At 45.3% G+C, this 27,890-nt stretch overlaps 1 protein-coding gene across 1 annotated transcript; it reads left to right on the forward strand.

Annotated features, from left to right (window-relative positions):
* Window positions 1-27,753, forward strand: ABTB1 (ankyrin repeat and BTB domain containing 1). The gene is made up of 12 exons (XM_032120956.1): window positions 1-138; window positions 1,921-1,983; window positions 3,075-3,130; window positions 4,179-4,323; window positions 6,142-6,301; window positions 7,218-7,263; window positions 8,281-8,397; window positions 13,093-13,208; window positions 18,524-18,622; window positions 19,199-19,366; window positions 22,269-22,469; window positions 24,244-27,753. The coding sequence occupies exons 1-12, from the start codon at window positions 83-85 to the stop codon at window positions 24,448-24,450; spliced, it is 1,434 nt and encodes a 477-aa protein (XP_031976847.1). The 5' UTR covers window positions 1-82; the 3' UTR covers window positions 24,451-27,753.
* Window positions 27,754-27,890: the final 137 nt, after the last annotated feature.

Genomic DNA, 27,890 nt, shown 5'->3' on the forward strand with positions numbered 1-27,890 from the left:
CCCTCGGCCCGGCCCGGCCCCGCGGCCGCTCCTCCGCTCCCCGCGTCAATGCGGCGCCGCCGCCCCGCGGCCTGGGCCGGCCATGGACACCAGCGACCTGTTCACCAGCTGCAAGAAGGGCGACGTGAGCCGCGTGCGGTGAGCCGGGTCGGGCCGGGCCGGGGAACGGGTCCCTCGCACCGCCGCTGCCTGTAACCGCCTTGGTCAGCGGGGCGAGCGGGGCCGGGCCTGCCGGGGCGGCTTCGCCTTGCTGGGACGTGTTTACCGGAAGATCGTCCCGGCCTCCCCAGGGCGGCTGCCGCCGGCTTGGGGCTCCCCAGGGCGGCCGCGGTGAGAGGTGCGGAAAGGGCCGCTTGTTTGTCGTACAGAAATGCAGCTTGTTTGCACCCCAGGAGCTGGGTGTGCACCGGGTCTTTGCCGGGGTGCTTAGCTTCGCGTGAGGTGTGCCCGATTCCGGCAGGTGTCTGAGTGTCGGACGGACACTGCGTACTCGTGGGTGTGGATGCTGCCTGTGGCAAATGTCCTTGCACAAGGCTCCTCTCCAGCTGCTCTTCCTTTACCGTTGGAAATGGTATTTGTATTGGTAGGAAGCTGGATCCCTGGGACTCAATCGTCATGGAAATGTTTAGACGCCTTTTGCTGTAGACTGTGGGAGCATCTCTGAGAAATACGGGGATATGAAAATTTCAGGTCAAGTTTCCTTTCTCATCTCGAAGCAGCACAGCTTAACTTCAGTGATTTTGGATCAGGAGGCAGATGGGCTTGTTGTCTGCGGGGTGAATGCAAGGTCCTTTTCCTGCGTCTCATGGTTTGAATCTAAAACTGTTCTTCACCTTTATATCCCACTTGATTCTTCCATCTCTTAGTGTGTGATATGCCAGATAATCAGAAGCAACCTCTGTTACAGGGTACTTGCTACTGAAAGATAAGTGTGCAGATAGGTAAGGTCTGGGGAACATTGTTATCTGTTGTGATTGTGTTCGATTAAATCGTTGCAAGCAGTGAATTGCAGGTTTACTGTAGAAAGAGGGGTCTGAGGGATGGCCTTGCAGAAGTTTAAGATGACCTGTATGGACATAATGGTGCAGAAAAGAGAGTCTGAGAATGCTGTCAGAGCAGAGGGGACAGATTGACCACATGGGACTGAGTAGAAAGGAGCTGAGTTGCTTGGCATGTTGAATATGGTCAGAGGAACCTGAAGTTCTAGACAAGAAAGATGAAGGGAGTGAAAGGGAGGACTCGTGTGGTGGGTGATAAAAAACCAAGACTTGAGAGTCTTGGTGAAGGCTGAGAGGGACTTTAACATGTGGTTGTTGCAGTACAGGCTGTAACAAGACCCAGGTTGTGCAGGAGATTTGTCTGCAAGGCAAAGCCCGGCTTCTAGATGTGTCAGAGAGGGAGTGTTGACAGCATCTGATCTAGCCTAAATGTGCAGGACAAGGAAGTGGCAGGATTCAAGAGCAGTCTGGAGTGACACTGATGTTGTTGCTTTTGTCAGGAAGAGCCACAAGCAGGATGGGAGTCCAGCCTTGACCTTGTAAAATTGGCCATTTATTTGTAAGCATCTAGGCTGGGAGTATTGTTGGGGAATATGAAGGTACTGCAGAAGTACTCAGGCTTCTTTTGGGATTGCTGCCCTGTTAGAGATGGGTTTGAGTCCCCTCTTCCCCCATGTGCTCCACTTAAGATTGAAGGGAGCTGCCAGGCCATGCTGTAGAACACCATTCTTTGGGTTGAGGATTTGGCTGATGCCCCTTCAGCCATAGCTGACAGCTCCCCAAGTCCAGTGCATGGTCCTGTCATACCTTTGGAAGTTACTCTATGAAATTGAAGTTACATCTTCATCTTCTGAAAGAGGAGAATGTGACTGAGTGAGTAGCTGCATGAAGTTGTAACTTTGCTCTCTCCCTTTTCTTCCAGATACCTTCTTGAACAGCGAGATGTGGAAATTAATGTCCGCGATAAATGGGACAGTACACCCCTGTGAGTGCTGCAGCCTGGAGCACTGGCTGGGCGGGGGGTAGGGCCTTCAGAGCTCCTTTACTCTCTCTGCATCAGCAGCTACCAGCACTGTTACAAAATGTCTCAGGTTCTGCTTTTTTGGGAACTTTGGCTACATAGTTCTGCTTCTCTTCCCTGTGGGTGCTGTGCTAAATGCGTCTTTGTCTCCCGATGTGACTGGGGCTTGCTGTAGTGATGCTCAGAAGTGGGGTTTTGTGACCAGATTACCTGGGTTAAGCACTCTGCTCTTGGCTTCATTAGGCTTTTTCCCCACCAAAGACGATGGCATTCTAGCATGTTTAGCTTGGCCTGGTAAAGTGCCAAGTGACTGTGGGATCTCAGTCTGTCTGGCAGGGCTGTGAACATGCAGTAGGTTGTGAGGAATCCCCCTGGAGGTGCTGAGGACCATGCTGTGAGCTTTTTACCTCCCTACAATTCCAAAGTACATTTAGACATCTGCAATATATTTAGAGTACAGAATAACTTCCCAAAGTAGAGGTAGACTAACATTTGGCTGCTGCAATGCATGCTACAGTATTCTCCTATTTAGTAGGACAGTTTGAGGTCCTTGTGCAAGAGAATCATGAAAGGCTTAGACTGTGAAAGAGAAAATAAAACTCATTGTAACTAGAACTTAGGGGAGTGGGTTTTGCTGTACATCCAGTGTGGGTGCTGTTCCCTCCTTGGCATAGCGTGCAGCAGTCGGACTGACAACAGAAGGAGCAAGGAGTGTTTTTGAGAATTCAGTGGACTGCTGAGTGCCCATGAAATGATCTCCTTTAAAATGAGGATGGATTTGGCAGCTGGTGGTGCAACAGAAGATGCTGAACCTTGACAAGATACTGGGACCTTGAGATCTCCTTGCAGTGCCTAGGATTGCTGGGAACAGATCCTGCTTAGTCTGTTGCTGGGGTCCAGCTTCTGTGCTATTCAGTAGCAATTCCTCACTCCTATGAGGTGTTGGCCTCCTAAGCTTCTCAGGGATGCTCAGTGCTGTGGTCTGTGTGGGGTGATGTGCCAAAACACTGAATTTACTTCCTACTGCATCTCTAATTTTCTTTTGTTGTTGTCAGGTATTACGCCTGCCTGTGTGGACACGAGGAGCTTGTACGGTATCTTCTAGCCAATGGTGAGCAAAAGTGTCCTGGTATGGGTGCAGTACCTTTCTCTGGTCCGTGTGGATTGTGTGTCCTTCTAACTGTCCCTTGTGGAAACTTCTTCTGTTACAACCAACCATCTGATCAGCGATCTTGGGCTACAGAGGGAGCCCTGCACACACCTTCATGGTCCCTTTTGCTGGCCATTTGCAGCTTGAATTTGCTTCTTGAAATTGCTTGAAATTTCTTGATTTGCTTGAAATCCTGAAAATGCACAGAAAGGGAAGCTGTCTGTGATGGCTCAAGGCAGCATGACTTTCTGAAATCACAGCTGATGTTTTGTGAGAGTGCAATGGTATTGGGAATATGCTGATCTGAGAGTTGTACTTCATATGAAGAATTGTCTGTGTAAAACTTTCTTGTACTCTATTGATAGCCTGGCTTTGTAAGCAGGACTTAATGGTGAAATGCAAGGGATTTTGCTAATCTCAAGCAAAGCAAGACCAATTCTTCAGGCAAAGTGCCTGCCCATTTGGTTCTCAGCATCTAAATTCCCCTACGTACATAGTGTTTTGCCAGAGGAACCAGAGTGCAGTCACATCTCAAAAGGTTTGGTTTTCTACTGCATTCCCAGCATCTTAATCAACCACTTGTGTAATTCTAAATAGGAAAATGCAAATACCCTCCAAATTTCTAGCAGATTCTAACCTAAGGAGGCATCCCCCATCTTATACAAAGCAGAAATACTTTTTAGGAAGAGCTCTTAACAGTCCAATAAATGATTACACTCTTAGTACAGTGAGATTTGTCTTCCCAGAACACTGCTGGAGCCATGCTGAGAGGCTTTTTACACGGGTCAGTTTAAACAAGTCCTGACTTCTTCAGAAAGGGATTCGTCTGTGGGAGAGCAGCTTTAGGTTGTACACATATGAGGGAAGCTCAGTTTTTGTAAATATGCTCATCAGCAGAGGGGACCACAGTGAACTGTGTCAGCAGCCAGAAGTCATATTTGTTTAGTGACCATCTGGGGACACAGGAGAAGGATCTAACTGTGCCTGCTGGCCTGTGCCTGTTTTACAGGAGCAAAGTGTGAGGCAAACACTTTTGATGGGGAACGTTGTTTGTACGGAGCTCTGAGTGACGCCATCCGCCGGCTGCTGAAGGAGTACAAACAGATCACAGCCAAGTGCATGAAGAGGGACTACTATGATGTCTTCCTGCAGCGGTAAGGACATGAGGCGTGTGCAGAGCATCCCGTCAGCCTTCCTGAGCGCTCTTTTCAGGGCAGCTTTGAAAGGCAACTCATCAGTACCCTCTCTCATTCCTGGGCATGTAGAGCTTCTTAAGGGATGTCCTCTGTGCCCTAAGGGATGATCTCCAGGCGTGTGTGTGCATAGCCTCTAGTGACTTGGTACAGAGTCCAGAGTCAACAGAAAGCTGGTCTTTATAAAGCAGAAGCACTAAGGTGTCATCCTTGACTGTCAAACCAAAATCAGATCCCTAAAACCACATCAGCAATTTAGAATAGTATGTCAACTGAAATTAAGTTTCAGGCCTGAAGGTACTATAACTTGCAAGCTGAAGTTTTCAACACTGATAAAATGTTTCTCATTTGTGAAACAGAGCACTTTAAGAAGCCTCAAACTGACTCACAGTGACATTGCCCAATCCTTTTTTTTTGGTTATTAAACTTTATTAAGATACTTCTGAAGGTTGCATGTCTCACATTGTACTAGAGCTTGAGTGGCAGCCTAACTTGCTCAGGAGTAGAGGAATAGTTTCAAGCTTTTCTTCTTGCTGTTTGTCTACGCTGATACTATTACAGACTTGCTGGTTGGTTTTTTTACTGACTTACAGATGTTAAAACCTTGTTGTGGTTTTTTTTATCTTTGAAACTGGAGTGTTAATAAGTCCTGGAAAGATCTGACAATCTGAAAAGAGGAGAGGAAGGAAACTCATTTATTTGAGTAAAATCAGATTCTGTCTTCCAGGGAAGTAGAATTTTGTAGAGTGATTTATCACTGCCCTGCTGACTGTGGCTCAGATGGTGCAGGGTTGAGCATACATGAAAGCTAAAATGCACCGATTTCTGCTTCTCATTCAAGCAGACCTTGTGTTAAAATTGAAACAAAGAGCAACAGTTGGGGGGAAAAAAGTAAAAACCTAATGCTTCTGTTCGCTTTGGGGCAAGACACTAGAAGGAAGGGTGTTCTAGTGGCAGGAGATTGAGATCAGCATTCAAGACTCTGACAACATCTCTGTGTGTGACCCCACACCTTTCTATGCCCCAGTCCAGCTCTCCAGAAGGAGTATAATGCTTGATGTCCACCTGATTTGACCTCTTGGGGATGTTTGTGAGGATATATATGCAAGGACTGATGGGCATTAGGAAACACTGGTGATGGTTGCTGTAAACTCTGGAAGTAGCAGTTTTGGTTTTTTCCTTTTAAAGAATGAAGGTATGGGCATGCAGGCATAAACAAGGCTTCACGTCTGATGTGGTAATTGCCTGCATTTCATGCCTGTCACATCCTTCCTTCTTCTGAGGGTGGGTGACCTCAAGTCCTCTCCTATTTGTTACATGGTTAAAGTGTGCACACTGAGAGTGCCCGAGAGCAGGAAAGTTGCATTTTACTTTGTAGCAGGGTAGTTCTTTTTGAAAGTGTGCCCTTTTGCAGTGCTTTTTTTGACATCTGACAATTTAAAAGCAGAACTAACTTTTAAAGATGTGCTTGCGGGCAACTAGTTCCTCTTTAAAATCGGTTCCCAGCATTCAGGTGTTCACCTAAGGCAGGAAGGTTTCATTCTCCAGCCGCCTGGTTGCACTAACAAAACTCCTTTGAGCTATGGAAGGGAGTGAGACATCCCACTCCAGTGTGTGAAGGACCAGCCCTGTGCTGGCCGTCCCGCTGGGCAGAGAGAGACTGCAATGCCCGGGGGTATTTGTTCATTTAGACCTAATTGTACCATGTTCCCCACTAGTGTTACTCCATTCTCTCCTTTTTCATGCTGCAATGAATTTCCCTTCTCTGTGTTCCTGCAGGTTGCTGGAGCAGGGTTACCAGAGTGACATTGTTTTCATCGTTCATGGCAAATCCTTCTGTGCCCACCGCTGCATCCTCAGCGCTCGCAGCGCCTACTTTGCAGAGATGTTTGAGACCAAATGGAAGGGGAAGAACATGATAGTGTTGAAGCACCCACTGGTGAGCAAGGCTGTGCTTCCAGTTCTTTTCTTTCTTTTGCTGTTCCACCTGGGTGAGGAAAGTGAGTAGGAAGGACAGTTTGAGGGTTAACTTCCACAGTGAATAGCTCCTGGGGCTCAGAATGACCCTAGTTGAGGAGAAGGGCTTGTGAAGGCACTTCATGCAGTAAAATAGCATCTTATTGAGATAACAAAAGGCTGCAGACTGCATACCTCCCCTTTGTTCCCTCTGTCATGGGCTCAAACATATCTTAATTAATTGCAGTAGCAGGTAGCTGCTACCATCTGCCAGCTGCGTCACGACCCCTCTCTGGGATGAGTTGAGTCTGTCTAATTCCTGGTGGACAGGTGGTCTGTGGTGAAGACATCACCTCAATAATTGGCACTAATTGAGTCCCTTTTGTTGCCTTTGCAACAAGAACTAAATAGGCCATAAGTGCATTCCATCCATTAACCACCCATACTCCGGCACACATTTGTGTAACTTGACTCTGGTGGTGCAAATCCTCTTGTGACAAACATAACTCCAGTTTCTCAGAACACTGCTCTCCTCTCTCTTTGTACAAGAACAAATCTTTTCTCTGGAATTAGGAAGAGGTGGAAATGTTTATGATCAGTAAAAACCTGTATTTTACAGAGCCTGTATTTTACAGAACCATGTCTCTGGAATTTTTCCATTAGTCAGGTCCTGTCCCCTGAGGTACCTGAGGGATTGGTATCAGTTGAGACAGTGAGGAGCTGTGTAAGCCAGGTGGAGTGGCAGCATTAGTTATATGGGGAGCAAGAAAATCAGATGCACTGTGTGAGTTCTTACTTAATATTTATTTTTTTTTTTTTTACTTGTTCAGGATCATGTTTCAAACTTATGGTTAAATTCGTGGTGATTCCAAATGTGACTTTCTCTTGTTTTATTTTAGATTAACCCAGCAGCCTTTGGTGCCCTTCTGCAGTATCTATACACAGGTAAATGACTTTACCCTCTTGTGTTTGTGTACATGGCTGGTGAGCAGCTGTCTGTGCCTCTGCACTGAGTGGCACAGGCTTGCACTCAGCAGTGTTTGGGTGCTTGAGTCGCCAACAAATCCTCTCTGCTGGCAGAAAGGGAGAATGTGAGCAATCACCAGCTCTTCCAAGATGTTTGTACCTTTTGCCAGTTGTTGTCCTGCCAGTAATTATACAGTCAATTAAAACAAAAATCAGCTTGGTTTGATTGGTTGGATGGATTTGGAGACTGTATTTCTAACTTAAGGAAGGAAAATCTGTCATCTGGTATAACTGTATCCTAAGGTGGTGAAAAGCCAGTTTCCCATGTAGGACTTTTTCAGTTTGGCAGACCTGAGCTGTGTGTGCTGAATGCTTTGACTACTTTCCGGTATTTTTTCTGAACAGAAGTTGATCCTAAACCTTCTATGAAAATGCCCAATGCTGTATTGTAGGCATGCTAAGTGCTGAACTATCTCAGGCCAGGAGGTGGTGCCAGAAAATAACATTGTCTTCAAGGCTCTTCTTTTCCAATACAGTGTGTTCAGAAATGTTCCTTGCCACATTTTCAGTGATTATAAAAGATCCTGAGATGAAAACTTGTGAGCCTGAAGTCTATTCTTACCCAAAGCTGGGTAGCCAGTGGTGGTGGCAGTCATGCCTGCTGCTGTTGTACTGCTGTTTTTTGATTTTCTGAGAGAATTAGACATGTTTTGTACAGCCTGTTTGGTCTCTGAACACTTGAATGAAGCTATTAGGGTAAACCCTGGAAAGTGGAAATGTGAATTAAATGCCAAACTGTTACTGATTTAAGTAGTGGGTGGTGGTGGAATACCCAGTCTTAGCTTCTGGGACTGAGTTGTGAGTGGATGCTGAAAAGTGAGGCAGTGTATCTAATTACTGAATTTCTGTGTCATCAAGTCTTCAGACCTTATTTTTTGCCATTTTTACACCTAAGTCCTGTGGATTAAGAGAGCTGAGTGCATTTCTTCTTGACAGGTCGTCTGGATATTGATGTAGAGTATGTCAGTGATTGCAAGAGGTTGGCCAAGCAGTGTCGGCTGCAGGACCTCATCGATGATTTGGAGACCAAATGTAAAAAAGTCTATGAATTTGGTAAGCATTTGACTTGCTGTTGTCTCTGCTGTGCCTGTGTGCCCTTTCAGGGAGAAACAGGAAAGTGTGATGGTGGATGTTTCATGGTGTCCTTGGGGCTTCCAGAAAATGATTCTCTTGTGGAATTTCCATGTTTGCATGGTAGTTTTCAGTCATGGCCTTTCTGTAGGGCAGCTGTAGTGGTTTCTGACATATGCATGTTTATAATTTATATTGAATGCTTTCTTTAGAGTAGAGCAGCCATGGCAGCAGGACTTTGCTGTGGTTGCCAGACACTCAATTCAGCATGGTGGAGTATATGTTGGGAAGTGTCTTCCAGCAGAGAGCTTGTTTAAATCCCCAGAAAGATAAAATATATACAGTTAGAAGTAATTTTCTGCATTTATCTGACCCCTAACCAAAGTAAAATTTTTGATAATTGGCCCAAAATGGGTGCAGAGGGAGATACAGCACTTTTTTTAAAAGCAGAGAAGTATTTCTGAAAACATGTGTATATTAGTAACACGTGGATGTGCCAAACCTTAAATGAAACAATACTCTATTTAAGGACTTTTTGTTATCCAAATAACTTGTGATCTAATCATGACATAAGCTTATTGCATGAAAACCAACAGTTGGAATCAAGCTAAGGGACACGTGAAGAGGAATCAAAACAGCACAAGTGGTGTTAGTCACGAAGCAGAAAAAATTACTGGATAACAAAACCTTCAGGCTGAAAGCTTCTGATTCTCATTCTGTGCTCTGAGTTAACTCCTTTACTTTAATCAAGTTAATTTTGATTTGAGAAGAGACTCCAGTCTGTAGTTTAAAGTCAATAGCATCTTCTTCCCTGACCTAAGAGGCAGGGGTGTACGTGTTCCACCTTTTCGTTTTGAATACGAGTTGTGATTGTTCAGCCTCCTGAGGTTGCAGAGCATAACTGATAGAATACTTCTGGCTCAAGAAGTTCCTCATCTGCAAATCACATGGAAGATATTACCATGTGCAGGTCTCTCTTTAGGCATGTGTAGTTGTTTGGTGGTGGTGGGGTACAAGATTATCATGGTACAGCTGTTGCCATATAATGCAGGGTGCAAGTCCTTATGGAAGCTGTGTCACAGGTCTTACTTCTGCTGTATAAACACAAATGTAAACATGGACCTGAAGAGGTTAGAAATGCATTTCTTGGTATCTATAAAAACTGTAAGGTATCAGTTTGTATTAAATAAGTAGCGGAAAAGGGGAGTGGTGAATGAATATAAAATAAAAACTACTCAGAAATCAGGTAACAAAATGATCTTGTGTCATCTTTTGATATCAGAGTAATTCCGTGAGATGCTGGAGATCTGTTTTTTCCTTTTTATCTTTTTCTCCCAGGATCTAGCTGAGACATTCCACCTTAATTCATTTAGTTAAAATCTCATATAATATTGTGGAAGGAAAAGGTGCTTAAATTTTTGAACTGCAAAAAAGCTGACTTCTTGGTGGGTTTTCAAATGGAAAATAATGAAGTAAAGTTTCAGGTTAATTGGACGTTTTAGATAGAAGCTCCACTTGGAAATACAAAAGCACTGGACAAATCATTTAACTTCTGTGTTCTTTGGGGAGGGAACAGTTTTTCAATTTTGAGGCCTGACAGAAGACAATCAATGGGTGGTTTAAAGCACCGATGGAAGTACTAGGCTTGATTTTTATTTGTGACAGGTTGGATTCAAAGAAATAGAACAACTGTTAAAAGTTTGTTTCTTAAATTTCATGTGGAAGCCAGGAAAACTTGATTCTGCAGAAAGGCATATATGTAAGAGTTACAGAAGTTAAAAAATTGGAAAGATCTTAGATCACATTGTGTCTGGCACTTGAGAAAGCATGACTGTTCCTTTGAATGTGTTAGAAACCTCTGCCTGTTCCAAGTGCTTGCTGTGCAGTAGAACTCTGATTCAGGTCTGTAGAGCAGGGTCATGTCTTGCTTCTGTATTATGAAGCTGAAACAAGAAAACAACATGAACTCGAGCCTCTGCAGCTCCACTGGATAATTGCAGTGTCTGCAATCTCATTATCTAGAGTTAATCAGTATTTCAAAAGCACTTAGTATCTTGGCATGCACAGACAGTAGTATAGGAAGAGGATGACCCAGTGCCTTCTGTTGCACCTGAGATATATTTGGGTGCGAATGCTTGCCTATTTTCCCTTGTGTGTACATTGTGGCTATAACAAGAAAAAACTACTGCAGTGTTTGGAAGAGCTCAAACAATTTGTCCAGAATAAGCCATAATTCTTCCTTTAGAAGTGCATGTATTAGAAAATAAATGTTCTGCAGTTACTTAAGCAAGTTTTAGGGCGAAAAGGGTGAGAGCAAATTTGATATGCTTGCCTTTGTAGCAAAGACACTGGATGTGCAGAATCTGTGGTTGTAGCTAATTGTGCCATTGGGAAGATGTATCTGAGTGTGGCATCATTTTGTAGGTTTTGGGAGTTTAGTGTGGTTTTTTGTGGCTCTTACATTTTGTGGTACATTGGCTCAATGTAACCAGAACACTACAAAGTATTGACCAGGAAAACCAAGGCAGCTGATACGTTGGTAGGTGATGGTCAGTGCTATACAGCTGTGCTAGACTGGGAGGAAACCCAGTCTCAAGCTCAACCACACTGGTTATTCCCTCCAGCTCCTTGCATTGTTTATGTTGCTTTTCTCAGAAACCCCTTCATTTGTCTTTCTTGCATTCCTCTTTCGTGGTCCCTGCTGCTTGCTGGCAGCCAGGAGCTTATTCCTATTTCACAACTTTGATTTCTGTTGTCTCTGTTAGGAAAGATTTTTGTGTGACACCAAATGCTGTGCCCTTGGATTTGAAAAACGCAGTGTCTGAATAGATTTTCTTCTCAGAAAAATCACTGTTCTTTTGTGTCACTGGGAAAGTGCACAGATGCTCTGTGCATCCCAGGAGAAGAGCTCTTTGCCTTGCCTTCTTAAAGCTTGCTGGATCCATTAGCACTTACAGAGCCTGATCCGGTGACTGTTACAATAAGTACTACAGAAATACAGATGTTTCTCTCTGCCCTGAAGAATTTCTAATTGCGAAGTAAGACATTTCCTTCTCTCATGCTGATGTATAAGTGGTCAGGGCTCTTTGAGAAAATGCACTCAGTCTGGTTTGTGTTGGTACCAGGCCTCCTCTTAGCTTATTTACCCTGGAAGTCATCTATCTGAGGGTAGGATTTCGTGCTAACAGGGCAGCCTGTCTCCTTGCTGGCAAGCTTTGTGTATAGCAATCATGGTGCCCGACTGTTTTGTACTGGTAGATTATCCTTCCCTTTCCAGAAATCTTTCTGGGATATGCAGCCTATGGAGAGGTACAGTGGTGGCATATTTGAAGGGTGCAGCAGTGATGTGGAGGAGGGGGTGGAGATCTTGTTTTGTGGCACATCGTGGTCTTGTTTCGCCCACGACCCAATGGAGTCATCTGATGGAGCTCATGTAATGCTGTGCAAAATGTCAGGAGAAATGAGGTCTCAAGGTGGCGTGATTCACCTGTGAGGGGTTTTATGTGGTGAATCATACCTGTCAGAAATTCTTCTGAATGCTTCAGACTTAACCCTGTGTCTCTCTGGCTCCCAACAGTATCTTAAGGCTTCCTCACCACAACTTTGCGTTTTCCAGTGGTGCTCCATCTTTTTTCACATGCTTCCTTGTATCCAGGGACTCTTGAATGTCTTACATGCTCCAGTTCTCCCCTCAAACCATGCTGACCTGGGAACAAACCTGAGGTGGTGAGCACAGTAGCCAGAAACAGGAAAGGCTCTGCTGGCAGCAGCATTGTATCACAGTGCGTCTATTTTGGGCTGCCACTGGTTTGAAGTTACAGTTGGCTTCTGTGAGCTCCGCAACAACTTTAGTCATAGCAAGACCACTGAAGTATGATCATGTATTTTTGCTTTTTTGGGCTGTTTTGTTGTGTAGGCTGATTTGTTAAGACAGGAAGCCACACTATGTCTGAAAAAGACAAATGAAGTTGCTGTCTCTGAAGGCTCTGTTTGAGTTCTTTGATGATAGTGATGCTTAGTTCAGGCACATGCAGGAGTCTGGGTACTTTGGGGTCTTTGTGCTTTAGGGATCTACAAACAGAGAGTAGAGGACAGACTCGCACCTGCTGAACTCATTGACTAAACAAGAATAAATCCCTTTGTTCTCTGCAGTGAAATCAGGATGGCATAGCTGAAATGGGACCCAGTGGAAAGCACGTGACAGCAGAGAGGCATGGAAGCAGATTAACTTAAAAACTCCCTGGCATGGGCTTTACCTTAGGTGATGCTGTCAGCTGTAGGAGTGGTTGACTGGGGAGGGCAGTGTATAAGTGGCTCCTACAGGGATCAGGGCAACCTGATCCATGGTCCTTAATTGATGACGTGGATCCCAAAGAGCAAGTTGGGCTTGAAATGTGCCTGTGACAACTTTGTTTCCCACAGTTGATATTCCAGCATAAGGAATTCAGTGGAGGTTTGAGAAGAGACAACAGTACATGCATCCCCTTCTAGCCCTGCTCACTGGCTGTACTGAGGGGTGCTGAATGTGTGTGTGCGTAGAAAAATTGTGTGTGTTTTGCAGTAAAAGCTGAACAGCAATAACGCTGGTTTTCCTGGAGTGTCTTTTATCTAAATGGGAGAGAATGTTTGTAGAGGAATTCAGGCATCTCTGCTCTTTTGTTTTTTTGCTTCTTCCAGTCTCTTCCAAGCCAGGGACCTGTGTGAAAGTGCTGACGATTGAGCCCACAGGTAACTGCCGGCTGCAGGAAGATCTGGCTCTCCTGGCAGACTGCGCCCTGCCAGCTGAACTGCGGGTAGGGAGCACTTCTACTCCTTGTGGGCTCTGTGGGGCTGGGATATCTGCTCACTTGTGTCCACTCACATCATTGCTATATAGGCTTCAGTGCTTGCTTGTCTCCTGGTGCTCCAAATGGTGAAAGGCTTTTATTGCTTGGAAATGCCATAAAATTGTATAATGAGGCTGTCAGTGCTGGTCTTTCCCCTTGGATATTCCCCCCAGCGGGGATCTTGGTAAATAGAACCCTTTCCATGTGGTTGGTGGGGATTTCCCCATTGAATACAATGGGACAAGGCCCCCAGCTCTTCTCTTTGCCATCCTTCTTGAGAATTAGAAATGTTGTAGCAGCAGGCATTGGTACCCAAAGGGATATATAGGTGGAAAATGGCTTGCTGGGCTTGCTTGCTGGGAACTGACACACTTCAATGGAGAGGTGCTTCCAAACCCTGATAATATTTCCAGCAGAAGTGTGAGTCCCTCTGAAGAGAATTTAACTTGACTGGCCATAGATCTGCTTTTCCCAACTATGTCTTGCCCCTCAGAAATAGCCCCCCAGATTGATGATCACTATGTTAAAATACCATCATATTGTTAGTTAGGATCGTATATGTAGATCTTCTCTCCCATTTGCAGAACAGGAAAACTATTATTTTTCTTCATTCTTTCTGCATCTGGTGTTTTCTGTAATATCAGCAGATTTATTTTGCTCTTTTGTATGTCCTTTGTTTCCTCTTTCTTATACCAACCGCTGTGTTTAATAACATGGACTCATTTTAGGTGGATGCTGTGCCCAGAGGTTGTATGACTGAGTGATGTAGCAAGTTTTGTTGCCTTTCTCTTTCTGTTCCCTGCCAAATAAACCTGCCTGGTGCAGAGAGAGTGAGAATGTGTGTGTGTGTGTGTGTGTGTACATGGATAAAGTTTCTTACCTTAATAAGCCAACACGTTTTGTGCTGGCTTTTTTCAGATATATTTCACTATAGAGTGAGTTTTTCTCCATCAAGTTTACAACTACCGATTTAGAAATCTCTCCTGTGTAACCTGCCTCCTCCAAATAGCTGTACATTTTTTTGTGGCTTTCAATATGCTTTTCTGTATGTTTGCAGGCTTTAAAGGGAGGTGATACTATAAATAAGCTTCAGATTACCTCCCCAGGAATTAAAAAAAGGATCACGGACCCCAAAACAGTGAGATTTACCTACCTTTTAAGTCACTTCACAAATAAAAAGAATACTTCCTGTTTGATTGCTTGTTTCCAGACCTTGATGGCATACTCCTGTTAAGCTGTTCTTCTAGAGTTAGGAACACTTTCCTTCTTAATTCTTTCATGTAGAATAGGAGCTGGAAGGAAAAGAGGAAACTTGGAATAATGTAATCATCTGACAGTGCTGTGAATTGTGAGCTGTGGTTTCCTTGCTGTGTTCATTGATTGGCATGAAGGCAGCATTAGAGTTATTACAGCTGTACAAGTGAAGAGGGAATGGGCACACACACCTGCTCACTAGAGAATCTGTGTGCCATACACAAGTGTGGGTGCTTTGTTTAAGACTGATAAATTCTAAAAGATTCCCATTTTTCTCTCTCTAGGTACTTTTTGTTTGTTCGTTTTTGTTTGTTTGCCATTTATCTCTTATTCTATTGTTTTCAAATTGTTAAATTCTGTGAATTGGGCACCTTTGTTCTGGAACAGAGGCATTGCACATCCTCATTCTTGCAGGGTTTGCTGCCATACAAGGGATAGTATACAAACTGTGTAACCTAAAATGTCAGGAACAACTGCATAGTCACACACAGACATCCAAGTTCTCAAGAGAAACATACATTATTTTTTTTTTCCAGCCTATGCAGAACAAAATAGGTATTTGGCTTCTGGATAAAAGCCGGCATTTCCAGAATCTGGCAAGAAACATTTTGAGCTGCAGCATGTCATGTAATGCCATATTATATGAAATGGGGATGTATTCCGCTTTCTGTTTCAGTATAAACAAATAATTTGCATGTAATGTCTTTGATACTTGGATGATGTAGGAAACTTTGTGCATTCCAGTTTCACAGTTAGTGATATCTTACATGGCTGAAACAATAATGATATCCAGTTACAGCTCATTATTATTTTCTGGAGTGATAGCTGTCTATTCTTTGAAATCTCAAACACATTTATAATTCTGGTACCTTGTTTCTCTTTCCTGTTTGTGTTTGAAAGCCTTTTTTTTTTTCCCCAATGTTTCCTTTTACAAGTGTGGTTGTTGTCTCTGTTTTGTTTTAAAATAGTAATGGCCAGGATTTTTCTGTCCACAACAGCTGCTTCCTCAGTTTGTTGCAATAAAATTTAGCAGTGACGGATTTAAGTAAAATACCGTGAAAAGCCAGGCAACTGTCAAAACCCATGTGGCTTCCCACTGTCTGCCTGGTTCTTCATTTCATATCTGCCAGGTGACCTCTGAGTTGCAGACTCCAGGGCTTCCAGTATATGACACTGTAGGCACATGGTTTCCTTGTAATTGTTTTCAATTACCTTTTAACTGAGATCTTATGTTCCAAACTAAGATGAAATCAGACTTAAAAGGGCCAGAGTTTGCCATGAAATAAATACTGTTCTTTCCATCCATGTTGACACTTGGTGTGGCTGCAAAAAAGTGACCGTTTGCCACTTTTGGGGTAAAACTTATCTTATAATGCATAGGAAGAACAGTTTGAAACGAGTAGATGGGTTCCGTCTTGTCTGTCTGCACCTGTGTACTGTGCTTGTCCGTGGCAATGACTCCTGTGCTTTGCTTTGCCTGTTTGGCAAAGGCAGATTAACTGAAATATTTACAACATGTTTCCAATTTAGTTTTTTTTTGTATCCAATCCACTTGCGTCTGGTTGCGAGCTGCTAATCTTCTCTTGGATCACCAACCCCTGTATTTTGTGTTGTAATTTATTTACAATTTTCTTGCTGAGATAATCTGGCCAAGGTACAAATTGCTGCCACTGATTTGTTTTGTATGTTTTTGCCTCCAGCAACATTTCTATTTAAGCTCTAATAGGAAATTTGTAGCAGCAAAGACTTGGTCCTCCACATGTGATGGTGGAGAGTGAGAGTATTGAGAGTATTTCTATATGGTGATTGAGTTACTGTGGATGTGTTTGCACCTTGTAGGCTGGACTGTGTTGTGCTTCCTGGGCAGAATACTTGACTTTGGCAGCTGTGCTTTGCCTGGACAGAGGCCTGTGAAGGAGCTTGTATGAATAGGGGTAGTGGGAGGAATAAGCCAATTTTCTGCAGGGAGATCCTGCAAAGGAGATTAGATTCCTCAAGCATGACAAGGGAGGAGAGTAGAAGTAGTAGAGACTTGAAAGGAGAGTAAAAGGGAAAATTCTGCAAAGCCACTTCATGCTGAATAGGAGAAACAAAGACATGAACCTGCTTTTGTAATAGGAATTGAAAATGACCTTGTAAATCTGAGCAGCAGAGTGGGGACCAGGCAGGGCTAGAAGCAGGAAATTGAGCCCAGAGGAATTTGTAATTCAGGAGACAAACTCTGAGACAAATAAAACTCCCATGTCCATTCCAAAGGGATGGACTCCTTTTAGATATTTACCTTTGGACAGTGAAAGGAAAGCAAAGAAGGGATGCATGTAGGAGACGTGGTGTTTATCTCAATTAATATTCCTATGCTACAGAGTGGCATCTTATCAAAGTTTGTTGCTAGGTTTGTTTTACCTGGGATTTGTCTGCAGATCTGCAGCCTTCAGATTCACGTCAGAATTTGTAGGAGAGGATGTGGAAGCTGTGGGCGCATAGGGTGAGGAGAACAGCAAGGCAAACAGAACAGGCAGTTGCATCATGATACTGGTGTTTGTAACACGTTGCCACAGAGTGAGGCTGTGGACCTTGGCTGGGACCAAGGACCAAACCCTTGAAACATGAGACACAGATAGTAGTAAAATAGCAGCCTGGGGAATCTACAAATGGGACAATTTCATCTCATCTTCAGTGCTGGAGGTGCCCTTTGTGTGGCAGCTGTATGAAAAGCAGGTGATAGATCTGGTGGGCAACATTCCTTGAATTGCTGCATCTCTTCTGGAATAAGAGTTGCCCTGTGGAGCAGGACTGCAGTAGAGAAGTGCTATGGAGAGTCAGCATTACTGCAACAGCCATGTGCAAGATTTGCATCACTGGACTTCCCCTGTGATTAGGAATCAGAAGCTGCCAACTGTTGCTGTGGACAAAGAGTGTGGTAAATGAGTCCAGATTGCCATGGTCAGTGGTGGTGTGAGCTTTTGCCACCTTGGTGCCTTGCCACATCCAAGAACCTGTTCTGTGAGAAACCTCGCTGAGCCTGGCTGAGAGCTCCCACCCAGTGTGTTCCAGTCTGTGTCTTTGTTTAGCTCAGCAGGGAAGAGTCATCTGGCTCCTCAGTAGAGCTGAAAGTCAGGTTGGAGGCAGGTGGGTTGGAAATGGACAGTCTGCTATTGTGAGTCTGGTCTTTATCGTCAGCTCAGGGTTTTCCTGGGTGCAAATTTGGGATGTAATTTTCCTGGATGAAAGACAGCAGGAATAAATTCCTTGTCCCAGGTACCCCAGGGGCATGTGTATGGAAAGCAAGAACCAGAGGAAACTTTTTTTTCCAGAGATTGTCTTGGCTGCATGACTGTGAATATAAACTTTTTTTTTACAGTTGAATTACACTGTATATAGAATAAGGTGAAAGGGAAAATATTTGGAAGTGTCAATTTAAAAAAAAAATACGGCAAACAGGTTGGGGTTTTTTTTGGTGTGTGCTGTCATTGTTGGCATGTGGGACTGGGTGGAGGTGTGTTGTTGTTAAAATAATTCACTTGAGTATTAATACTGCAACAACACTATCTTTGGCTGCAAATCAAAAATCTAAAATGTGCTTTAGCAATGTTGGATTATTCAAGTGAGGCAGTAATTGTAGCCAGACCATTTCAAACTGGTGTATACATGGATGTAATCTATACATTATTACATGTACCCTGTAAAAGACTGGTCCTAAGCTCCAGTATGCTTGCGATACCTGCTGCGTGAGGTAAACTTCACCTCCACGTGTTAGATAGCAGAGAAACACTTTCCAAAGGTGTATGGAGAACCAGGAAATTTCCATGGATAAAGGAGGCAGCTGTAACTTGTACCAGGAATATCCCTTATTAGCAGTGCAAGTTCTTCATTTCTGGACACTGGAATCTGTGTTCAGACCATCTCTGGTGCTCTGAGGGAGTAGAGGGATGGCATTTTCTGGGAAAACAAAAAAGTCTGAACTTGGAACCCTGAGCATGTTTAAAGCAGGAGTGTTAAAGGAAGGGTTTTCTGGTTTCTCTTCCTAGGTTGGTTTTGGGGAGTTGCCATTTGACAGCACTGACAACTTCAACAGCTGTCCTGACGTGTGTTTCCGGGTGGAAGATTACAACTTCTTGTGCCATAAGGTATGTGCTTGTGCTGTACTTCCTTCTCCTCCCTTTTTGCTATGAATCTAGTCTACTTGTGTCCCCCACTCCTTCTATGCTGGATACACTCTGCAGTAGCAGCCTTGATTCAGCTGGAAAACTGCATTTAAAGCATTTAACAAAGCAGCAAAGCCTGCCTTTCTTGCAGACGTGTGGAGATAAATTTATAAATTCAGCTACAGCATTCACAGCTGCAAAATCTGCTGCTGCTGGCTTATGAGTTCAGTGTCTGGAGAAGGAAAGTTTGATCTGCAGATGAACAACTGTAAGAATGAATTTTGAGATCCAACCTCAACTCAAGCTCCTGCCGTAGGGCCATGCTAATTTCGAATCTCTTGAATTTACCAATTGTGTTTGTGGTTCTGAGGGTACGTATGGATTGAATAAGGTATGGAAAAATATTGGAGATATAGCTTCAAAATGTAGGGAAAATCAAAGTTACAGAATCTGAACTTCTGAAATATCTTTGAGCTGCTCTGACACCAAGTTGGTAGTGCCCTTTGGTTTGGTGCAGTGAGCAAGATGCCAGTGTTTTGGTTTTTCATTCCTCTCCAGGCATTTTTCTGTGGTCGCAGTGATTATTTCAAAGCCCTCCTTGAAGATCATTTCAGTGAGAGTGAGGAGCTACAGACACAGCCCAGCATCCCTGTGGTGACTCTCCACAACATCTCAGAAGACATCTTCATCCGGGTCCTCTACTACATCTACAGTGATGATACAGAGGTGAGGCCAGCCTTGGTCCTTCTTCCAATGCTGGTTAGCTCTGAGGTGTTTTCAGTATTTTTCTAAATCTGGAGCAGGGTGTGCATGTATATTCTTAAATTTCACTGGCCTACTGTGCTACCTCACTTGTGTCTCAGGGATCCACATACTGGGATGCGCTGTTAGCCAGGCAGGGTTGTAGTTCATGTGCATGATGTTCAGGAAGCAAATCCCTAGTCTTTTATCCCATAATAAAAATGTGGAAATTAGGTTGCACGCTGTTTATTGACGTGATAAATACAGGGCTTTGCAGCTTTACCTCTTGAACTCCGTGGAGAGATAAGGGAAGCAGCTGCCAGTAGATGGCAGATGGAACACGTTTGGAGATGTGGATAGGTTGAGAGATTCTGCTTATTTACTTTTGGCATCACAGCCTACTTTTCCATTTGTAGCAAGTCATTATTTCCACTGTCATTAATCACTGGGGTGGGCAAAGGTTCCACTGGGAGACCAGTGCCTTGCTGTGCTCAGTATCGCAGGCAGTAACAAAAGAGCCCTCACCCACTTAGTTTTCAGCCTAATGGAAGGTGCAGCAAATCCCGGCATTTAATTAGCTTCCTGCTTTGGTTTTGTGGCAAATGCTTTCAGCTGGTCTCGCTGGAAGATCCCAGAACGCATTCTGGCATCAGGGCAGTGACTGGAGATGCTGCTGCACCTGCCAGTGTCACTTCCCCCAAGCAGTGCTTGTGCTCTGGGTTGGGTGCACATGCAGAGAGTGCACACAGCTGTGACCTTTTTTTTCTGCTGATCTGTTCACCTCCGGGTAGAAGTGGGGAGAGTGTTTGGCAGGCAGCAAGGGCAGGACTGCCACTGGTATGCCAGAGAGCAGGTCCTTCACTTGCCTGCACTCTTCCCTCAGCCACTTGCTGAAAGGGCAGGCAGAGAGGGAACAAAGCTGCTTGAAGATCCTCCTGACCTTGTAACTGCACTGCAGCCTGACCCTGTTTCCTTGCACCTCTCCAGTCTGCCTCCCTCCTCATGATGACTCACAGGAAGGATGTTTCCCAAGCAGCTCTTGCTTTCCAAGGGGTGCCTCAGGTGCCCTGTCTGGGCTTGGGTCAGGAGGACAGACAAACAATAATGTGTAGGAGTTAAAAGGATCTTACTCATATGTTTTGTGTGCAGAATGGTGCATAGCTTGGGCTTCAAACCGAGCAGCCAAGATATGAGCTTCTGCAGAGAGTTCACCTGTCATGAGTAACTACCAGAAAAAACAGTCAGGAAGACAGGAATATAGTTTAAGTTCCACATTTACATGTGGAGTGTTCTCCCTGCCCTGTGTTTCTCCAGCCGAGTATCAGCACTCTCAGTTCTATGTTTCTCTTTACAAAGGATTTATGGTGTCTCTCTGCCATGCAGTAGTGACAGTGTTTGCAGTTCAGGGGAAGAGTGTGCAGAGGACATAAAGGGTTCCAGGCACAAAGACAAGTTGCTGATCAGAATACTTGGGTAGGCTCGAGGGCAGTTCTTGGAGGAACATTTGCCAGGTTTTCCTTGATGAAGTAGTTGGGAGCTGCAGCCATCAATACTACTGGCTCAAACACTTCCAGCTCCTGAGGTTCCTGCAGCTTATGAAGGGACAAAGCAGCACTTGGTTAATAACCCCAAGAGCTTTGTTACCCCATGTGCATACAGACTTCATGGCATGGCTCTCCTACATCTTGCATTCTTCTGCCCAGCTGCTGCAGGGTGTTTCACAGCTGGGCCACTTGCTGGGAGCTGTCTCTCCAAACACAGATGCAGACAGCTGTGGGGGAAGAAAAAAATCAGTTATTTGTAGTTGTCAGAGGGAACAACCCTGGATCTAGGTATAGATGTGCACAGCAGTGTGTTTGCTGCTCACTAGTTATCAAGAGAGTGGGCCAGGCTGTACCAGTTACCATTCCTCCATCCAGAGCAGTGTGGCTTGGTCTCTAAACGCAAGGGTCCTCGCCTCCTCCGCAGCCAGGGCATGCTGTGTCCTGCAGATCCACTGTTACAGTGGGTGTGGGTAACTGAGCTCTTTGCAATTCACATTAGCAGGAACAGAGAGGCTCTAGTTCCAGGTTAGTGACGCAGATGGCTGACGAAAATAGGATTTGCCCAGCCAGGGAGAAGAGGCTGAGTGAAGCTGGAGGTGGTGTCTCCAACTTTATCTACAACATTTTTTATCTTCAGATCACTTGCAAGTACCCAAGAGGGAAATGGGAAGGTGGTCCTCTTTCTCAAGAGCCTTAAAATGTTAAAGGTCATTCACAACAGTTTCAGTTTGAGCATCTGGTGCATTAATTTAGTCCAGTCGGAACTCATGTTAGAGCTCCACTAGTATTTGATGTGCAAAATATGTTCTTACCCAGGTGGGCCTCACCTACAGTTTATTTTGTGTTCAGTTTTCTGTCCTTGAGTGTACCTCTCTGCCAGGGAGGTTGTGCTAGCTGAGTTAGCAGAACCAGTTTGAGGAAAAAACTTAAGAGAATTTTGCATGTTTTTCACAAAATGTGAGTCCAGCAGTATAAAATGGGAGGAAAAATGTGGGGACAAGGTTCTCTGTCCTGCCAGCCTCTTCTGTTTGTCTCTTGGAAGTATGTCTAGTAAAAGCAACCTCCTGCCACTGTCACACTGAACATTTTTCAGCAGCCAAGTGCACTTTGGTGTTTCAGCACAGCCCTGAGCTTAGCTACAGGGGTTACCTGCAGCATGAGAAACTCCCTGCTGCACTTTAAATTCGTCTGGGGTGACTGAGTGGGAGACGTAGCCTGAAAGACAGAGCTCCTGTCTCTCCATAGTTAGCACTTGTCCAGTAATGGGCCAAACAACACGTTAGTTTCCAGTGACAAGCAGTGTGCTGAGGACTGGGCAGTAACTCCCCTCTGTGCACTGCCAGCTGTCCCCAGAGAACGCCTACGACGTGCTGTGTGTGGCGGACATGTACCTGCTGCCCGGCCTCAAGCGCCTCTGCGGCAGGGCCCTGGCACAGATCCTCGACGAGGACAACATCATCAGCATCTGGAGGATTGCAAAGCTGTTCCAGCTGACCCGGCTGGAGGACCAGTGCACGGAGTACATGGCCAAGATCATCGAGAAGGTACCGAAACACTCCCCATGGCAGTGACCACGTGTGCCCCTATATCTGAGCCACAGAGACAGCAGATTGAATGGTTGTACTTTGGTCTGTAGTTAGTGGTTGTCCTCTCTGGATTAATGTGCTTCCTGAAAATGAGCAGCAGTTAAGGAGCAAAGCACATGGTGAGTTAGGACAGAGGAGGAGGAGTGTGGCAGTACCTTATGTCACCACAATAAGCCAAATTTTGGTCCCTGTCTAGCACATCCCTGTGGAATGTGGGGTGAGAAGTTGCCCGAAAAGCTTTGCAACTACCAGGGGCAGGTGATTTTCACTGAACTTTCAGCCACTGTGCCCAGAGTAGCCATGGTGTTCCCTGAATACACCAGCTGCAGCCTGGAGAACCCAAAGAGGTGTGTAGGGGAGCTCTGTGCAGGAAATATTTTTTGGTGTTGGCTGGGGGGAATTCTTCCTGGCATGATGCTCTAGATAGGAGAAATCAATGTGACCTCTAATCTCCTCGAGGATGACAAATCAAATAGTAGGGGTTTGCTCAGGGTATACTTTGCTGTCAAACAGCAAGAAGTAATGAATTTAACACTGAAGTTTTCCTTATGGGGCTCCATTTAAGTGTTATCCTGAATGATTATAGCTTAGTCTCAGGACTCTTGGAGAAAGTTGCCATATGGAAGGATAAACTAGCATCTATGAAGGGTTTTTATCCTGAGACAGATCTTTATAAATGGCTTGTACAGTTCACATGGGAATGTAACATTTTCACCTGTAGCTTGAAAGGTGTGAAATTATTTTTGGCATGAGAAAACAATGGAGGAAGTGGTTCTGGGGCTGTTACTTTGTTCAGTGTATAGCTTGGGAATGACAGACATAGCCTGTACCCATAGTCTGGCTTCTGAAGAAGGGCTTGAAAGCTGCTGAATATCCCAAGTAGTCATCAGGCTATGGCTTTGCTTGTATGTTCCCCTTGCATTCCCCACCTCTAGCTTGAGTGGGAGTCCTTGGACCCAGCACTGGCAGTGTGCCTTCTTAAGGGTGTTGGCACAGACAGAGCCACCCCAGCTGATGTTCAGACATCAGTGGTTGCCAGCATCCTGTGGAGATGCACTGATGGCAGCAGGGAGAGATTTTGTCAGTGTGGTAGCAGAGTAAGGCTCAGCAACCTGCTGTGCCCAGGCACAGTTCAGTAGCATAGACAGATGGAAGCTGCCTCTCACCCTTCAGCTCACCACACGTTCCTGGGGAACCTGATACAGAATCATTCATGGGTGACCCAATTCTGTCAGGTTGAGTGCAGAGCAGAGCAGCTGCCATGCTGGTGGTGGTGAGGCTGAGTCAAGGGGGGATAGTCATTTGTGGCTCCCAGTTCTGAAACAGGCGCAAGCACTCCCTGGCTTCTCTGCTACAGGACATTGCCCAAAAGTGTCTGGCAACATCTCCTGGTTCCTGCCAGGCAGGCTTTTTGGGGGGAATATTGTGCATGTGCCCGTGCCCCAATACCAGAACCAGGGATGCTTAGTTAGAGGGTGTTACAGGGCATTGTGGGAGGTGCAGTTGCTTGCAGCTGAGACTGTTTATTGTTGGGGTATTAGTGCCTCCTTTGGATGGATGGCAGGCTGCATCTTCAAGTGGTGTCTGTAGGAAGACTTGGGTCTCCATGTACTCTAGCATTCTTTTCTTTTCTGTGGGATCCCTTAACTGTCTGAGACCATTATCCCAACCCCTGGTATCTCTTTACCTGTCTTCTTGTCTTCCTAATGGTTCTCTTGTCTTCCTGGTGCAGCTGGTGGAGTTGGAGGAGTTTGCAGCTGCTGTGAAGGAGAACGCGGAGGCTGTGGAGGAGCGGCAGGAGACTGACTCCATCCCTCTGGTCGATGACATCCGCTTCCACATCACCAGCAACGTGCAGACTTACAGTGCCATTGAGGAAGCCAACCAGAAACTTGAAGCTCTAGAAAACCTCCTGGCCAGTATAGGGCTCGAATGCTGATGTGTGCAAACCCTGCCTGTCAAATGCAGCTGCACAGCCCTTGCTGCGCTGGCTTGGAGTGCAAGAACATCTGAGTCTGAATGTCCCGCTTCCCATTCTTGGTCCTCCTTCCCATCCACTTTCAGGCGTGGTTTCTTTTTAATTTATTTGTGTCTGGACATTCGCATTTCTGGTTTGTGTTTGGTTTTACTTGTGGTTTTTTTGTTTCTCCTTTCAGAAATAGCTCCCAAAGCTCAGCCTAAGTCAGTAGCTGCTCCTTTGTACAATACAGTGCAGAGAGGAGACTGTGAGCTGTTGGGAATGGTGAGGGAGCTGTTCTGGGGACTTCCTACTGCCTGGGGTTAGGACCCATCCCGTTCTGTGGTTCAACAACACACTTCTGGAACTGGCTCATGCCAGAATATTTGTTGAATTACCAGCAGCAGAGGAAGAAAACTGGATTAAACTCTTAATAAGTATGTGGGAAAGGAGTTCAGCACTGTCACTGTCAGCATTATAAGACTGGCAGAAGTGGGCAGTGCTTCCCTAACAGGGACACAGAGGTACTTGGCTATGTGGAGGGCACTGTCTTCACCTGCTATTTTAGTACTTAGATGGAAAAAAACCAAAACAAAGTGATTTCCAGGTCTTCCCTAGCTTTTCATTGCTTTGAAGTGCTCAGAATTTAAAAGCTTTCTGAACAAGCATCTTTGGGAATACAGTAGAGACCAGAATTCTTCCATTCTTAGAAAGCAGCAGCTTTCAATGCACAAAAGAAGGGAGAGCAGCCCTTTTTAAGAGGGGAAGGAAACACCTTCTTCTTGGAAACAGCACTTTTCCCTTTATTTTTGTTCATTGTGGTAGAGCAAGGCTGACTTGCTGGTGGGTCTGGGAAGAGGGGTCACTGGAAATCCTTTTTAAAAGGAAAGGGGCCTTTTGGGTCTCTCACAGGGCTGCTGTCCCACTCTGCGACCTTCTGGCTTTGCTCAGCCTTGAGCCATGTAGCTTCATTGTCCTCCAGGAAATTCACTGTTTGTACTAATGAATGTTTTTGAATCCGTATTCTGCAGTAGGTCGTGTTATCTCGTGTTGTCTGCCTGGATTCCTAATGAGGGTGATGGTGTTCCTTCTCCTTGGCACTAATCAGCAGCTGATAACCCTGCATAAAGCTTGCCTTGCCAAACAGGCTGCCCTTGGAGCTGTCCATCTCTGGAATGGTGTGTTGGGAGAGTCTCAGGTCTCCAGGGCACATGCTGGGCACACTTTCCCGTGCTGTGCTTTGGGAGGGAGAAGAGGCATTGAGTGAAGCACATGGAGAATCCTGCACAGGCTCTGGGCTGCCATAACCAACTCGTACAATCATTTTGGTCACTTCATGAGGCAAGAGCTTGAAATACACTGTTTCAGGTGTGGTTTTATTATGAGATGTGGGAACTGGGCAAGGATCCCCTGCAGCTTCAGGGTGTTGTTTTCTGTAATGGTGGTGGTGCCTCTCATGGCTAAAGAGTTTGGAGATCCAGGGTTTGGCAGGGACTTGCTTCAGGTGTGGATGTATTGGGATGATGGGTTTCCCTTCTTTGCTAATCTCACCAGGTAAGAGGCTGGTACCCCATAGCAAGTGAAAGCTGCAGCCTCACTGCCTGTGCCTGTCCTGCACTGAAGCTGTTGGCAGGTCCATGGGCAGGCAGTGGGCACCACCTGCACTAAGCAGGCTGCACTCAATTCTGAGGAGGGGACTCTGGGCTTTGGCCAATGTGCTTGGGGAAAGCCAGTCTTTGGCAAAATCGTGTGTCAGGATTGAGTTGCACTTAACAGAAGCTCGGGATAGAGCTGGCGTGGGGGGAGCAGGGATGAGGTTCATTGATATAACTGAACTCCAGATGCTTATGCACTTTGTCATCTGGGTTTAAGTGGTGTCTCTTGCAGATCAAGTCTCTGGGGCAGGGGATGGTGGTGGCAGGTCTACTCAAGCAGTCTGTGCTTCAGTTCTGTTTCAAAACCCTTGTGAAGAAGTGCAGGGAGTTGTTGTGGTTTGTTTTCTGCAGTCATACTAGGGTGAGGGTGTGTCCCTGCAGGGGTGTGTTGCTGCATGGAAGCAGCAGGAGTGTGCTTCTGTTTGGGACAGTGACGTGGAGAGGAGCTGTGCATTTGTTGTGTGATTTGTGGAATGTACCTCCATGTCCACCTCTAAGCCCAGTGTGTCTTTGACAGGACCAGCAAAGAGCCCAGCGCAGCTGTACTGATGAAGGTATCTCCGTGAACATGGGGAGGGGAAGGGCTGTTGAGGAAGCTTTAATAGGAAGTCCCATATATTTTGGAGGAAGAAGGGTGAAAGAACTGCTTGTTTTCTTGCTGAGTGGAGTGTCAGGCTCATGAAAGCCTGCTGCAAAAACCAGCAGCTTAACGCAGCTGATTCAGTTCCCCTGTGTTTCTCTTCTATATATGGCTGAAGATAACACTGAACATAAGCAGGATGTTTAGTTTATCACATCTCTTCTCCTCCAGCAGAAATTCCGCTTCTGACATCTTTGTAGTCAGCTTTCCACAGCAGTGGTTTGTGACAGCCCACAAGGCTTGCACGGAGCCACCAGGGAACAGGACGTGGCCTTTGCCTTCTGCTTGTACTGAGCGAGATGCAGAAGCAGGATTATCAAGGAATGTGCTAATGCTTTTCTCTGCAGATTCCTCAGCTGCTAAAGGACACTGGCTGTGAGCAAAGCAGGAGGAAGGCAGAGGAGGAGCAGCAGTGCTGGGAAGCATTTTCCATATGGCTGCTCTTGAATAATTCCATTCCTGCGTCCTTAAGCGTGGAGCAAGTGAGGCTGCAGTTGTACATGTGGGAGAAAAGGTCAGCGTGGCCTTTTGATCTGCCTCCCCAGCAGTGTGAGTCCACATGGGCTTCCAAGCAAATGCCTCATCTGTCTGCGTGCACTTAGTGGTCACATCTGTGAGGCCTGTCAGATTGTCCAATTATTCGGGATCCTTTAACTCCCCCCGTCCCTTTTGGCAAAATAGGGCTATCCAAAAGCGTGCATAAGCAGATGGTCAGCATGCAGGCAAGCTCTCTAATTAAGATGAGCCAGGACAAAACTTAGATTTGAATTCACTTTATTCTTGCTGCAAATAATTTTATCACAAAATAAAAACCTTCTGATTTTTCTTCTGTTGCCAGTGTCCTTTCTGTGTTTTGTTGCCTCTGTCCTTTTTATTTACTACTAGCCACTTGCTGAGTTAAGAAGATTGTAAAATTTACCAGAGCAACATTATATTTAAGAAGAAATGTGTAAGCATGTGTGCAGCAATAAAATAGTCTATTTCACTATATCTGCTCTGGCTGTGATCTCTTTGTTAATCACGGACAACATCAGCATGGCTTTATTTTTCAAAGGGCTCTGTGGGCTCCTTCATTTTCCCTTACCCAGGCCGAAGACTGGCTCTGCACTGCCTGGCTTCCAAGCAGT

The sequence above is a fragment of the Corvus moneduloides genome, chromosome 11 (assembly GCF_009650955.1).
Source record: "Corvus moneduloides isolate bCorMon1 chromosome 11, bCorMon1.pri, whole genome shotgun sequence".
Lineage (NCBI taxonomy): Eukaryota > Metazoa > Chordata > Aves > Passeriformes > Corvidae > Corvus > Corvus moneduloides.